This window comes from Notothenia coriiceps, unplaced genomic scaffold (assembly GCF_000735185.1).
Source record: "Notothenia coriiceps isolate Sejong01 unplaced genomic scaffold, NC01 NC01_scaffold00035129, whole genome shotgun sequence".
NCBI classification, from domain to species: Eukaryota; Metazoa; Chordata; class Actinopteri; order Perciformes; family Nototheniidae; genus Notothenia; species Notothenia coriiceps.
In genome coordinates, this window is record NW_011367830.1 from 17,180 (window position 1) to 31,325 (window position 14,146).

General features: G+C 43.1%; 1 protein-coding gene across 1 annotated transcript in view; it reads right to left on the reverse strand.

Moving 5' to 3' along the window:
• LOC104962621 (dedicator of cytokinesis protein 9-like) overlaps positions 1 to 14,146 on the reverse strand; it is a 43,743-nt gene that overhangs the window by 7,382 nt on the left and 22,215 nt on the right. The window contains 37 exon segments of the mRNA XM_010791075.1: positions 566 to 623; positions 711 to 926; positions 1,127 to 1,240; positions 1,355 to 1,537; positions 1,875 to 2,012; positions 2,094 to 2,209; positions 2,433 to 2,569; positions 3,037 to 3,084; positions 3,199 to 3,265; positions 3,363 to 3,477; positions 4,502 to 4,632; positions 4,816 to 4,912; positions 5,036 to 5,143; positions 5,235 to 5,413; positions 5,519 to 5,630; positions 5,728 to 5,811; positions 6,006 to 6,152; positions 6,247 to 6,318; positions 6,510 to 6,635; positions 6,724 to 6,793; positions 7,082 to 7,197; positions 7,364 to 7,453; positions 7,528 to 7,614; positions 8,273 to 8,391; positions 8,543 to 8,654; positions 8,965 to 9,057; positions 9,231 to 9,296; positions 9,821 to 10,008; positions 10,093 to 10,172; positions 10,253 to 10,375; positions 10,758 to 10,840; positions 10,935 to 11,270; positions 11,976 to 12,116; positions 12,228 to 12,302; positions 12,859 to 12,914; positions 13,229 to 13,403; positions 13,581 to 13,715. Of these exon segments, the coding sequence (XP_010789377.1) occupies positions 566 to 623; positions 711 to 926; positions 1,127 to 1,240; positions 1,355 to 1,537; positions 1,875 to 2,012; positions 2,094 to 2,209; positions 2,433 to 2,569; positions 3,037 to 3,084; positions 3,199 to 3,265; positions 3,363 to 3,477; positions 4,502 to 4,632; positions 4,816 to 4,912; positions 5,036 to 5,143; positions 5,235 to 5,413; positions 5,519 to 5,630; positions 5,728 to 5,811; positions 6,006 to 6,152; positions 6,247 to 6,318; positions 6,510 to 6,635; positions 6,724 to 6,793; positions 7,082 to 7,197; positions 7,364 to 7,453; positions 7,528 to 7,614; positions 8,273 to 8,391; positions 8,543 to 8,654; positions 8,965 to 9,057; positions 9,231 to 9,296; positions 9,821 to 10,008; positions 10,093 to 10,172; positions 10,253 to 10,375; positions 10,758 to 10,840; positions 10,935 to 11,270; positions 11,976 to 12,116; positions 12,228 to 12,302; positions 12,859 to 12,914; positions 13,229 to 13,403; positions 13,581 to 13,715 (4,393 nt within the window).

Below are 14,146 nucleotides of genomic sequence, written 5' to 3' on the forward strand. Positions count from 1 at the left end.
GTTGAGCCCAGTTTGAAACACTTTGACTTTGAATGAAGTGTTCATTGTCAAGAGTTCATAAGATCCTGCCTCATTTAACAACAGACCCCTCCAAAATCTGAACCCAGCGTGTGAGAGAGTCTTATCTAGGGAATGCGGAGTTTGAGTGTTTTAAAACACGAAGTAACAGAAGACCTTTGGACCAGTGCTCAGGTGGAAGATGAAGGTGTATGTTTCTGTGTTTAAGTATGCATGATGAACAACACACCCACACTTAAACATGGCTGAAGAACCGAGCATTGTAAAAAGTGCATACAGAAGACATAAGATACTTGTGTACCGATTCGTTGTAGTGTAGACCGATTAAAATAAGAACTAATATTAAGAGATACTAAGTGTTTTTTCAGTAAACAATTCTGAAGTGTATTTTGTGGCTATATTTAACAACTATTAATAGTTTTTCTACTGTGTTAACCTTTACCAGTGACTCATTATATGGCCTCTGTAAATTGGATATTGAAAAGATCAGCGGGTATTTATTGTAACAGGAAGCATACAATTAGCAGATTGTAAATACTTGACCAACCTTTCCTCCACAGGTACTCAGCTACCAGCGCAGCAACATGCACGTAACACATAGCTGCCTGCAGGGGAACAAGACAAATAAGTCACGTTCGCAAAAAAGAGAATTGGTAATAATACAAAATAAAATAAAAACTCCTTGAATATACCTCAGAAAGATCTCCGTTCTTGTGGTGGATGCGGGCCATGCTGTCCAGCCAGGTCTTCCTGAGCTCGGGGGTGCTGGTGTAGGACTTGGCCAGGCTGTACTGCAGGTCCACCAGCATCTCCGGGTCGTTCTCGTGCTCCTTCATCTGCTCCGTGGCCATCAGCACCGTCCTGATACGCTTCGTCAGGTCCTTCACATCGGACGGAAACGCTGTGTGCTGCAACAGAACAAGTACAACATTAGTTTCCTTTAAGGATATGGATAAATGTTAATTTTATTTAAGTTAGTAGCAGATATTTTTAGAGTGTAACGTTTTCATTTTAGAATGAATCAACAGTCAAGTTATTGAAAGGCGAGGTACAAAACCCTCATTTTAACAGGAAAAATAATGGCTCTGAGTTGATAACCCCCCCTGACCTTGATGCTCTTGTCACTGTTGGCACAGTTGTTGATGATGGAGAGAGACTGCTGGAAACGCGTCCCTGCGATGCCGATGACATCAGCAATCAGCTGACTGACAGCAATCACCACCTGGGAGAATTGAGACGAGGGAACAATTCAATCATTATGAACTGCATGACCAAAAATACAAAAGGCCTTGTGTAAACAGTTATAACATATTCACACTCAAATATCAACACTTACCTGCAGGTGGGTCCGTACAAAAGACTTGCGTCCGGTGTAGTCGAAGTTGCTCTTCATGAGGAAGTAGAGCAGATGCGCGGCATCGCTGCGGATGGAGCTCAGCTTGGAGTTGCAGCACTTGAGGATTTCATAACAGAGAGAGGCACACATGTCGGCCCGGCCGTCAAAGAAGGTGCAGGGGAACTGGAGGACACGAGGGGGGGGACAGAGGAAATGCAGGAATGAAGGAAAATAGATTTGAACAACCATCAATGTAAAACTCCAAACAGAGTTCATAACAGTACATTATAGACCACAGATTATCTAGTGATGTTCAACAGATTTTAGTCCCCTTTTAAATATGGTATGGTCAAAATAAACGTTTTATTAGTTCACATCTCCCCTTACTTATGTTATGTTATCTAAATGTGTGCTTTTATTTTGTGCTGTTTTGAGCAGTGGTTGGAGAGTTTGACATTTTAAATCACCAAGTCAAAAAAGTGAGATCTAATGGGGTGGTTAAATAGAGGGTGACTGGCACCTTGTAGATGAAGGTCCTGAGGGAGGTGAAGACCTGCTTGAGGGCGGCCTCAGACTGAGGGATCTGCAGGAAGCACAGATGGACCTGGAACACCTTCTTCATCAGGGGGTTGTGACCCAGATCGGAATTAAGCTGAATCTGATGACACAGGAGAATGTAAGCAAAGCGATAAAGATCTAACATGATATTTGTTGCTGCAGTCTGATGTGCAGTTAATACCTTGAATCCCATGATGAAGATGCTGAGTGTGTCCAGCACAGTGAGACACACCTCTGTGGACACGTTGGCCTCCAGCAGACATTGGCTGCTCACGTCTGCCTCTGTGTGAGAGTACACTGCACAGAAAGCTCATGGTCACTGTGACAGATATCGTTTTATCACAGCAATAAATACACAGCACATCATCTGATTGATGAGGTTTTCAATCAGTACCAATTCATTCATTTGGCAAGAACTTCTATTTGCTTGATTAAGGAAGGAGATTGTTGTTGCACCGCTGACTGACTGCCACTAGATGTCAGTAAAGGCCAACAAGCATCCCAGGACAGTAAGGCTTACTGTTGTTGAAGGTGTGAGCGTTCTCCAGAGTTCCCAGCTGCTGCAGGCGGGCGTGTAGGATTCCCGCCCTGTTACGGGACACAGGCAGAGTAAGAGACTTCCTGTCTGGAGCTACAGGCCCCACCCCCTCCTGGCTCCTGTTGGGAATAGAGAAACACCATTACCGCTATGTTTGGATGACAGGGAAAGAGACAAAGTGACTAAAAAACACAAATAAAATGAGGAAACGTCTCAGAGATGCTTTATAGAAGAAAATAGCAAAATAACTGAGCTCAGCAGATACATAATGGCTAGAATATAATATTTAACACCCAAAACAAATGGCAGCATCATGCATTGAATTAAGCAAAGTGAGACAAAAACACAGCAATGCCTTACCCATGCAGGAGGGGCCTGGGGCCGCGACATTAACCACAAAGCAACTTGCCACCAGTGTTACAGAAAAGAGAACAAACCAAAAGCAAGGGGTTAAAAGATTCAGTTGTTTTTGTAAGTCTGCGCATGGGTGTCAGTCATAGATGATGAACAGTCAGTCCAAGAATGAATCCATTTATTTAGTGTTGAATTAGATTTGAGACATCATTTATTTCCTGCAACACTGTACCTGACGATGAATCTCTTTCCCATGTATCTGAACTGATGAAGGCACACTCTGCAGGAGACAAAACATGGGGCTCAGTCAGGGATTATTAATGCATTCAAGACCTGGAAATCATTGAACCTTCTGAAACAGGAAGTTTGTAGCGTAGTCTGATTCCGAACTTACTCTATCAATGTGAAGAAGTCCATGAGTTCCAAGGGAGCTGCTTTGTTCCAGTACGCAAAAAGTGCCTCTGAGGGGATGAAATAGAAAGAAAGGATTACTATGAACAGGTTGTACCTATACACTTGTGTTAATACCCAGATCAAAGACTTAGACAGGTGTCATACCCTCTGACATGCTCTTGAGGATGTGCAGAAAGCCAATGAGCAGGTTTTTGATCTCTTCCCGGTCCATTTTGTCACAGCGCAGCACACTGCTGCCCAGAGTGGACACACACTGGTTCTGAAATAGAAAATACATTAAAAAGTTATTGGGCGAGGAAGGTAGAGTTGGAGAATAATTCGAAACTTTAGAGAGAAAGGGCATCACTCAAACAACCCAAACTTCAGAGAGGAGAAATGTCAAGTATTTTCCTGAGAGGGGGGAAAATACACAAGAGCAAAGAAAGCACATTTGCTGCAGCAGCTCTGTGCTTTGAGATAAACAACATCAGTTGAGAAAACACATTTACGGCTTCTCAAGAAATAATTTTTAAAAAAGGCTTCGAGTCAGTGCTCAGCTCTGCGATGATAAAAGCACACACACTCCCTGATGTGGGACACACAGAAGTGAAGAATGTTGGGAGGATTTTGGGCAAATTGTACACCTAAGGTATGTTTTGGTTTCTTAACTGGAATTCACAAGCAAGACAAATCAATCTAACATACAAATCAATCTCCTGTAAAATTGTAGCCAACATTCTCTGGAGCAGATGTCACAAAGGTCAAACTGAATACTTGTAAGGGTATGTTTTCCTCATGATTTCCATCCACCCTCTGCCCTGCAGCTTGTTTGTCTCTGTCACTGTCCTGCAGCGGGTCAGGCAGGGGAGCAGAGAGCAGGGAGAAGTCCATGGTGACCCGCTTGGTCGCACGGGTCAGAGGTGGAACTCTGCCCTCGGGCTCCAGGGGGAGAGGAGGCACATTCACAGAGTGCCTCCTGGTAAATCTCTCCTTTTGGTGGGGTTGGAAAGTTACAGAGCAAGGAGAAGGGAAAGGGGAGCTCTGGAGGAGGGGGAGGGGGGATGTCCAAGAGTGAAGAGAGGTCACATTTATGGGAGGGCTCTGCAAAGTATCAACTTTAAAGGGAAGTTGGATGTTTTTAAGCAATATTATACTACCACGTTAGCCCTTGTGTTTTGTTGGTACAGGCTTTACTTTCATCACTTGGTGCCACATAACAGTGTCACAGAGCAGATACTTCATGTTAACATTCATAGGCATTTATAGGCTACTAATTATAGCCTATCATTCAAATGTTCCTGTACCTTCTCCAGGGAGTTTGTCTTGTCGCTGCTTTTGTCCAGCAGACTGTTCCCAGAGTCGGTGGAGACCAAAGAGCCTCTGGAGTCTGCATGGTGAACTGAGCTCACGTTGGGAGTGGAGCTGTGCGGGGAGGCTGCACAAAATGTATGTTACATGTCAGAAGATGGCATCAAAATCTAAATTGTACAGGTTGGTTTTTTTTAAGAGAAAAGCATGTCCACTTATTGCCAAGTTAAATACACTAAAAAGAGACATTATGCTATTTCTGCACTGACTCTGTACTTTTGAATGGTACGATAGTGGACTGAGGATTTACCTGTTCCAGAGATGACTCCAAACACATCTTTGTGGAGAGCGTTTTCTATGCAGCTCCCAGGTTTCTGAGGGGTCACCATGGAGTCCTCCCTGGCATTCTGAGACAGAGAAAGATAGAGCAATGAGGTTCTATGTTAAGCTAATATTAACCAAGTCATTATTGTGTTGAAGAATAGTTACAAGCTGCTGTTAACTTTCCCACCACCAGGTGTCAGGCTTACATTGTGGTTGCTGAGGATGGCTGACTCCTTAATGTCCAGTCTGTAGACGTTTTCTTGGAGCAGACCAAACAGGGGGAGGTAGAGAGTTGCAAGTCTTGCCTGCTGGCTCTGCAATGACACAGTAAATGTTCATGAGTCATGCTGTATCCTGACTAACGAGGCTACATTTTAAAAAATTGCAGGGTGTTCTGAAGCTCACTTTCGCAGCATAGCGGTCGTCAAACGTGTGTTTGATCATCAGCCCCTTTAGCACCTGGATGGCGATCTGACGGATCTCTCGGAACTCCTGAAGAGCCCCGCCCACCTCCCTCAGCAGCAGCCCCACCAGGAAGTGGTTTCGACAGAAGTCATCCGTCAGAGAATAGTCCAGCTGGAGATCTGTAGAGGGCATTTATCAGATTTAAAGATCAAAGGATGCAGAGAGATAACAAGCTGAATATAAACTACAATCAACTTAGATTAAAGTAACATTTAATCATTCACCTTGGAACCTTTGAATTCTGCCTTTTCCAAAGGGCATGGGCAGATTAAGAGGGACATAATGCTCATGGTTGCAAACGACACGCAGGAACTCAAACTTGAATTCATACAAAGTCTGACAGGAACACAAAAGGAAACGTTTTAGAGAAGATTAGCCTTAACTACATGGTTCATGATTTCAATAAAAGCTTTCAAGATAGTAGCATCCTAACCTTGGGGTCCCCAGGCATAAAGCAGTTCATGTAGTTGTTGATCTGCTTAAATACGAAGCCTCTGTCCATGAAGGTGAAGCAGCGCTAAGTGAAAAGGATGATTTTATAATTACATTTTCTGTCTGTACGTTTAATTGTCTTTGGAATCACATTTATTTAGATCAGGTACAACATGGAAAATCTGCTGCGACATTTTCAAATGTACCCTTAACGTTAACCTTAAGGGCAATATTTGAAAACAAATGTATTGCATTGCAGGCATTGGGACGGGTGCCAACCTTGATGAACACTGCCAGGCTGTGATTGGCATTGCGAGCCGCGTCCAGGTTGTCCTTGTATTTCTGTGTGATGTGTGGCATCAGCATATTCACCAGAGTCTCCACCGCATGGTTGAAGGACGCTGAAAAACGTTGGATCCTGGCAAGCTGCACAAGAGAGGGCAAAAGAAAAAGAGGGAAAGGATTTAGGCTTGGGGGAAAGAGGTTAAATATAAGCTGAGAAGAGCAAAACTAGACCTACCTTAACCTTCCCGCTCTCCATGAGATACTGAGCCATTGATTTCACCAGAGCTTCAAAGAAGTACCATGAGTACTGCAACATAAAAAAACACAGAGCTAAGTATGTATGACAAGAAATCAATAGCTAGCTTGGGTAATAGCCAAAGCTAGCTCGTGTGCATGCTAAACTAATATATTTATTACGTGCATGTAAGGTATGTTATGGTCATTTTCTCAGGGTGTGAATGCTTAAAATGGAGACGCTAGTTAAGTAATAGATATTACCTTGAGCAGCTTGTTGCTGGTCAGGAAGTCTGTGGAAGGCCTGAGAATGGCTGTCATGGTTTTAGCCAGCTCCTCGTGAACTGTTTTCACATTGGTGGAGGAGTAAGGCTCGGGCTTAAACACAAACTGAGAGGAGAGGGGGATACAAATCAGAAAAATACAAATACATAGTCTGCATTCATATGATCAGTATGAAAATAATGAGAGACTGCACCTTGATATAAGATCTCAGGTAATGTTCGAGCCCTTCCTCATGGCACTGCGCTACAACATGAACCATCACCCTGAAGAGAAACGGATAATGACATAGAAACATAAAAGAAGAGGAGGGGTTACTTTGATTCATTCTGAGGCTTTAACACCTCATTTACACACTGCCTGCAGAGCTTCAAAGAGTAGTCCCACACACTGCTGAGGTATATGGAGTATGCAAGCCATAGGTGAGTGCCTAATGAGAAAGAGGATGTGTGTGTGTGTGTGTGTGTGTGTGTGTGTGTGTGTGTGTGTGTGTGTGTGTGTGTGTGTGTGTGTGTGTGTGTGTGTGTGTGTGTGTGACTGTGTGTGTGTCTTGCCTGGTCATATTGACAGCCACATCCTCATGTGTGGCTCTGGTTAGGACGCAGAACAGCTGGTTGAGGACGGTGGGCAGAAAGTTGACCATCACATGACCCTCCATCGCATGGAGACTCTACAAAAGAAAGGGAGGAAGAAAGAAACATACTATTGAATGAATGTAGGCTCTGGCTTCTCATTTTCCCTTTAATGCCAGGTGACAAGATTGTATTTGATGAGACATGAAAAAGGGTGTGTTCCTGTGCTTTCAGGCACATTAGAAAATAAAAAGCCTAGAATACCTTCAGGTATTTCACCAGCTCTCCCTCTGAAGCTTGTTCTGACATCTCCATGATCTGACAGTGGTGGAAGAAGTTGTGCAAATGCTGATCCTAAAGGAAATATGTCGTGTTAGATGATGTTCGTATCAACGAGCAAAGGATATACATGGATATAATGTACATACCTGAGTGTAAACTGTGGAAACAAGATGAGTTGAGACTTTGAACAGAGGTTTTCCTCCGTCTACCCATTTGATCTCCGAGCCAGAGTGCTGTAATGACAAGTGGGAAATAATGGAAGCACTGGATACTGAGTAAAAACGGCACTGTGTTGATTTAAAATGCTAAGACAGAGTAATCGACATCATCTGTGACAGATTCTTTGTAAAATAGGAAGTCAAGCTGCATATGGCTGCACCGTACTACAAGACGGACGGAATACGTATTTTATGTGTTTACTTTTCAAACAGATGTCGTACCAAGTTTATAGGCGCAGTTGGCAAAAAGTGCCTCCTTCACATGCAGTTAGTTAAGCAATATGGGTTTGCACTATCTGCCACTATTCTATGTTTTTATATTTTTATTTTATTGGTTTACATTTTTTCCTGATTGCATTATTATGAAGGAGTCATTGCATATAAAGTCAAGTCAAGTCAACACACATTAACACTTACATAGTGACATAGAATTAAATATATAAAACAAGGTAGGAAAAATAATGTATACCTTGTAAAACCCAGCATTAGGACATTGGTGTGCAAATAAAATGTTAAAGCAGTTAACTACTTTTCCATTTAAAATACCTACCCTAATCATAACTTACCGTTACATTAACCGCACCCAGCTACCGTAGTTCTCATTTATTTTAAGCCACAACAGCTTATTGCTCTTTAAAAATAATCAGATATTGATAATATTCTTCTTTCTCACCTTGTTGATCCCGTCCTGGGAGCCCAGGTACCCGGCGGGCACATTGGCAGCCACTGGCAGCAGCTGTTCGTTCATGATGACTCTGCCATCCCTCAGCAGAGGCAGCCATGCTGAACCCACTGTGAATAGAGCAGGTACAGACACATTTTCAATCAGCTCTCAAGTATGCCAGAGTCAATCTGCTTTGCCTACATTATGCACCCCAGATATTTGCATGAATTCATTCTTTTGTTTTTATAAAAATACCTGCCGGTGTTTCTCTCCACCTACCTGGAGCCTCCACCAGGTCTTTCTTCTTGCTGTTGCTGTCACAGCTAACGTGATAGAAGGTGAAGAGAAGGTGGTGCTTTTCGTGCAGCTGAGTTGGCAGCTCTATCTTTATCTGAAGGTGAGAAAAACAGATTCCTCGGGTTGGGTCTCGAATAAAGAGGGAGCTTTGTGCAGGAAAATAAAAGGGAACAAAGCCTGCAGAGCATTCCCACTGAGGATTCAATGGGGAATTGAAATGTGCTTAAACAATAAGAGAGAAGGTGAGAGGTACGTCCTTATTTTAAAACACACTGCCTTCAAAGTAGATTGAACATAGGGAATACAATATCAGCCTTTCTCCATTCATGGTTTGAGCTATACATAAACATATTTCAGATGCATTATATTAATACAAATGATCCTGAATATAAGCACAGACATACCTCATCATAGAACTCAGGGTTCTGCTGATGGTGCAGGACGGTGGCATATGCCTGCTTGGTGAATAGAGGACCTCCTGGATGACCATAGATGCACTGCAGTAGATTCAAAAAGAGGAAGATGATCAAATATGACACAGAGAGAGATGAGTGCATGTGGTTAACGTATATATTAAAAAACAATTGGTTTGGCTATAATGTGTAAGACCAAGACTAACTAGTTATTAGTTAAAACCCATCAAGATCTTCACTAAAGTCCATGAACACACCTTCACTGGCTGGGCTTCATCCTCATCAGAATCCTTGAATTCAACGCAGACTGCAATATTTCTTGCCTAAAGAAAGAAACACAATAGTTACAATCACGCAGATTATAAAACAAAGAACCAGTTCCAAGAAATCCCTGTGGGGATTGCCAGACACTTTTTCTACTGTGGCGTTTCAGATGTCCATTAGTGTCTACAAAGAGATGGAAAATATTTCAGGCAAAGGATTGCCAGCTCTCATTTAAAACAAAAGAGGGCAGAGAGACAGATGGGGAGAGAAGGCGGCTTGGTTTTCCTATATGGAGCTGATCTAGTGAAAATACCGGCCCTGCATTAATGTATTAATCAGAAGCTGCTGCTCTGCGTAAGGATAATTCTATCCAGCTCTGCCGCTTGGCTCAAACTGCCTGAGGCGGGTGCCAGTTGTCTTGCAGGATAAACAGCAACATAATACCATGATGATAAGAGAATGCTAGCCAAGCAGTTACTTTCAAAAAGGACAAGTCATGTTTTGGTCTCAACATAAAAAAGCTCCAACCTCTGTTTCCTCAAATGATTTTTAGATCATTTTCATGCATCCATACTGCTCTTACCTTAGTAAAGGTTTTCTGTCCGTCATATTTCAGGTGTTTTGGGTACACATAGAGGTGGTTCTTATAGATGGTGAATGGCTGGGAGCACTTAGCGATGCAGGGCACAAACTCCTCCACCTCCAGGAGAGCGCCGCCACTCCCGTTGCCTTCAAAGTTCCTCACAGGGATGTAGGAGGTAGTGACGCAATCTGCAGGCGGGAAGTTAGAGATGTTACTGGGTTCAAGGTTGACTAGAGAATTCAAAGTGTTTTGTTGATATTTCAAAGATTTACTTGTTACATCCGGGGCCACGCTGTCAATAGTTACATCTAAGTTCCCTAAGAGCACGGGGAGTTTGGCCATTTTCTCTGCTCTGTTGGAAAACAGATATAGAAACAGTAAGATGTTTCAAATCAGTTCTAGTGATATCTTGAAGAGAGAGGGGAAACATACTTTCTGAAGTCAGTCAGCAGTTTGAACATGTCCTCGTCTGACAGCTTGCTGCTGTCCTGTCTATAGAGAGCCGAGAAGCGAGAGCTCTTGTCCAAAGTTCCTGATGCATCTTTGAACACAGGCCTGCAGAGAGGGAGGGGAAACAAACATTCAATCTGGAGAAACATTTCAGTTCTACGCCAGTGGTTTGTAAGATTTGAGTCTCACAGCAGGCTGACTTTCATTTGACAGTTTTCCCTCAGTTTATATGCAGCATTCAAAATCTGTATCACTGTGCACAGGACAATAAGTCCTCTCGGTTTTTGTAAGTTTCCTCAAGTGCAAAAAATCTGTCATTGTATAATGCCGCATTTTCACTTCATGGTATGTGGAGGTGGAGTTAAAATACTACAGACCCCTGAGTGGTCCAATAAAACCATCACCAGTGTGACATCCTGAACACAATAGCCATTTTAAATAGCCATGCATTGAAAGTCATTTGTCTTCTTGAAGGGTGGTTGTATACCTTGCAGCCCAGGCAAACGGCATCCTGTACTGTCCCAGTCTGCTGCAGGCCGTCTTAGCATTCTTCAGCACCTTTTGAGACATCTACAGGCAGGTGAAAATGACATTTGCTAATGAATGATTAAAGATAACTTGATCAAATTGTAATTCACAGCCACACCCGGTCATCTCTGCTAACCTTGGCGGAGTCTGAGCTCTTCATGTAGGGTTCAGTGCAGTGGGTGATCCCCCCCTGCAGGACCTTCTCAATCCTGGCCACCAGGAAGATCTCTGGATGGGGGCATGTGACAGAGAAGACCCCCTGTCTGGGGTACTGGAGAGAGCCCACTGGAAGCCCACTGGCGTGCCTGAGGGGACCATCGCTGCTTCCATTGATGTGCACGTCTTGCTTGTTAGTTGAACCTGATGTCATCTGTCTGACCAGAGGGTGGTTGAGGTCCACGTGGAAATCGGCCGAGATCTTTCTACTGTTCTGGACGTCGAAGAGCGACAGGACCACGTAGAAAGGCTCCACCTTTGATGGAAGGGATGGAGGAAAATAATTAAATTATGGGAGAAAGAGTAACAGCTTGAGAGGAAACCCATTCTTCCTAATGCACTTCTCATTTTCCATCCAGTCAAAATGTACCATTGATGTAATTCATCTTCCCATTCACTGCTTTTCCATTACACAAACCCATTTGTGTGTGTGTGTTCTGAGGAGCTAATAGCTGTGGTTTCCCAGCTGAGTGCTGAGTGTAGAAGGATTCCTCCTCCCACAGAGAGAGAGAGACCTTGGATAGTGACGGCAGGAAACCAGCCTCAGACTGGCGCTAATGCACGGTGGGAGGCCCAGGCTGGTTGCCATGGAAATGGCTGTTCCTCGTGCCAAGTACACCAATTCTGACAAAGCCGGGGCAAAATGGGCCATCTGAACTGTCTGATCTGATTTAGACCTCGCGCTCATTTGGTAAATGACATTTCCTGGAATGATGCTGTATCATACCTGCATGCAATCAGGTGGGATTTCTATGTGAACATTGAAGACAATCTATATTGAGTGGTGTAATGTAACAAAGTACATTGCACCACTGAAGCACTATTTTACATACCAATACTTTCCTTGAGTATTTCCATTGTATGCTACTTTTTAATGAACTGCATTTATTTTGCACAAAAAAAGACATGATATGCGTATTTTATGATGAAGAACTCTCTCTAGTTTTGAATGGAAACATACATTAGTTGTGGGTCCCTCTTCATTCTCTGCGACGCAGCCCTGCAAGTTGAAGGACAGGTCGTTACAGCTGACCAGGACTCTCTTCCCAAACTTCTCTTCAAACTGCCGCACGTCCGGCTCAATGCCAGAGAAGTCCAGTTTCTATAGGAGGGGAGGAGATGTCATAAGGTTTATATTGGCACAGCAGAACCTTTAAGTGATTCATTCGATAAATAACAAAGCTGGCTGTGGTGCTAGTGAGAGCTTCATCACCTGGGTGTCAGGGTCCAGAGTGAACAGCTTCAGACGAGCTTCACTCCTCATTTTGGACTCAATATCTCTGGCAGTCTGTTAAATAAAGCAAAGTGAACAACAGTTTATTATTTGAAAAGGAAAGGGATAGAAATGATCATGCTGTCCATGTCATAGTCCTGGTTTGGTTTACAGTATCAAACTAAGAGGAACATTGTGTGTACATTCAGAGCCGCCTTTCTGTAAAGTCCAAATCTGTACCGATTGCTATGATGCCTGCTTATTATCTTTGAAATACACTCTTTTATAGGTGCAGCTTTATGCTAAATTGGTAAATATAAATCACAAACTAGCGCCTTTAAGAGTTTGTTTTCAGACGTTCCACTCCTGTTTAACACCACAGTTGGCCTCATCTGGCCTCTGCATTTGGAGGCCATTCCCACAATAGCAGATGTTTGCTTAGTTAGCACCAACAGGAAACCTGGTAGCAGGAAATACAGCTGTATAGCAAATCCACTGAAAGCAAAGCCCTCACAGTTCACACTGCTTCCAAGTGTGGTCACATGGCACCTTCAGACATTCAACAGTTTATGGTGTGTGCAAACAGAGGGCAGGATTTAACATGTGACCACAGATGCAAAAAGCAGGCTACCTGAAAGCTGTCTTGAAAACTTCCAGAGGAGAGGTCTGCTTTTCCAAGCTCCTCATCTGTTGGAGAGATCAACATGAGCTGATGCAATTATATAACAACATAATAATGTGTTGGCCTCTATGAGGAGAAAATAATTACATAAGGAAAACATATTGATTATAAAGTTGTTTATCAAGCATGAGTGATTTTCATAAAGAAACAACCCGGAGATAACTTAATTCCATGCGGTACAGGGGAATAGATGAACCCTGAGGTGCATCGAGCATCAACAGACACAAGCCCTAAGGCACATCAACAAAAACACACAGAAATAATTAAGCTTCTAAGACAGACAAAAAAGCTGTCAAAGAAATGAAATGGAAAAGGGTACCGTCATGCAGGTCTCCGTTCCTCTTCTCCTGCATGGCCTGTTCGAAGCTGCTGTGCAGGATCTTGTTGAGCGTGCCGATCCACTCCTCCATCTCCGCCTCGCTCTCTGCAGCCAGCAGGAACGTGCTCTTATCCTGCATCTTCAGCTCAAAGGCGAACCGGCGCACTTTGCTGTTCTGGAAGCACACAGATGCAAATATTGATTTCATACAGTCCATTTTTATGACATTTCACAATTTCAACCTATAGGGGGAACAAACACATTGTGTGGGGCTTAAAGGGGTAAAGAATGCCCACTTAAATGTTCTGAATTAATATTGTACTTGGTGGTTTCAGTACATAAGATGCTTTACCTGAACCACCCCCATGCATGAGTCCAGAAAGATGGTTCCTTTGGGGTCCTTGGAGGTGTTCTCGTCCTTGTAGAAGTTGAGGTTGTAGGATCCGTCCCCCAGCTGGGCCAGATGGAAGTACCTCCTCTTGAAGGACTGGAGGTTAAAAACAGAGGACGTTGACATCCCAAACAGCCTCTTTCACTCTAAAAATACCGCAAGGGTGGAGATGGGGCATGGGAAAGCTCAAGGGTAAAATGACAAAGTGCAGCAAGTTATAGGCTACCGTAAGCAATGGCTAATTATATGTCCACATGTGCAGAGAGAAAAAGTCACAGAGACTGGAGGAAATCCAAAGTTTGTATTTACATTGATAACATGATGTAATTTAATGAAATGAAATGTGTTTCCTGCATGCCAACTGATTATTAATACATACCACACCAAGTATTAAACAAAAAGGCAACGCAGATGCTGTTAGGTCTTTAGTTAATAAAGGTTACTCATATTGAAGGGATTTATAGACAGCTAAATGATCAAAATGAACTAAATGCAATTCTCCTTGGTGTAAACATTGCAGATTGTTT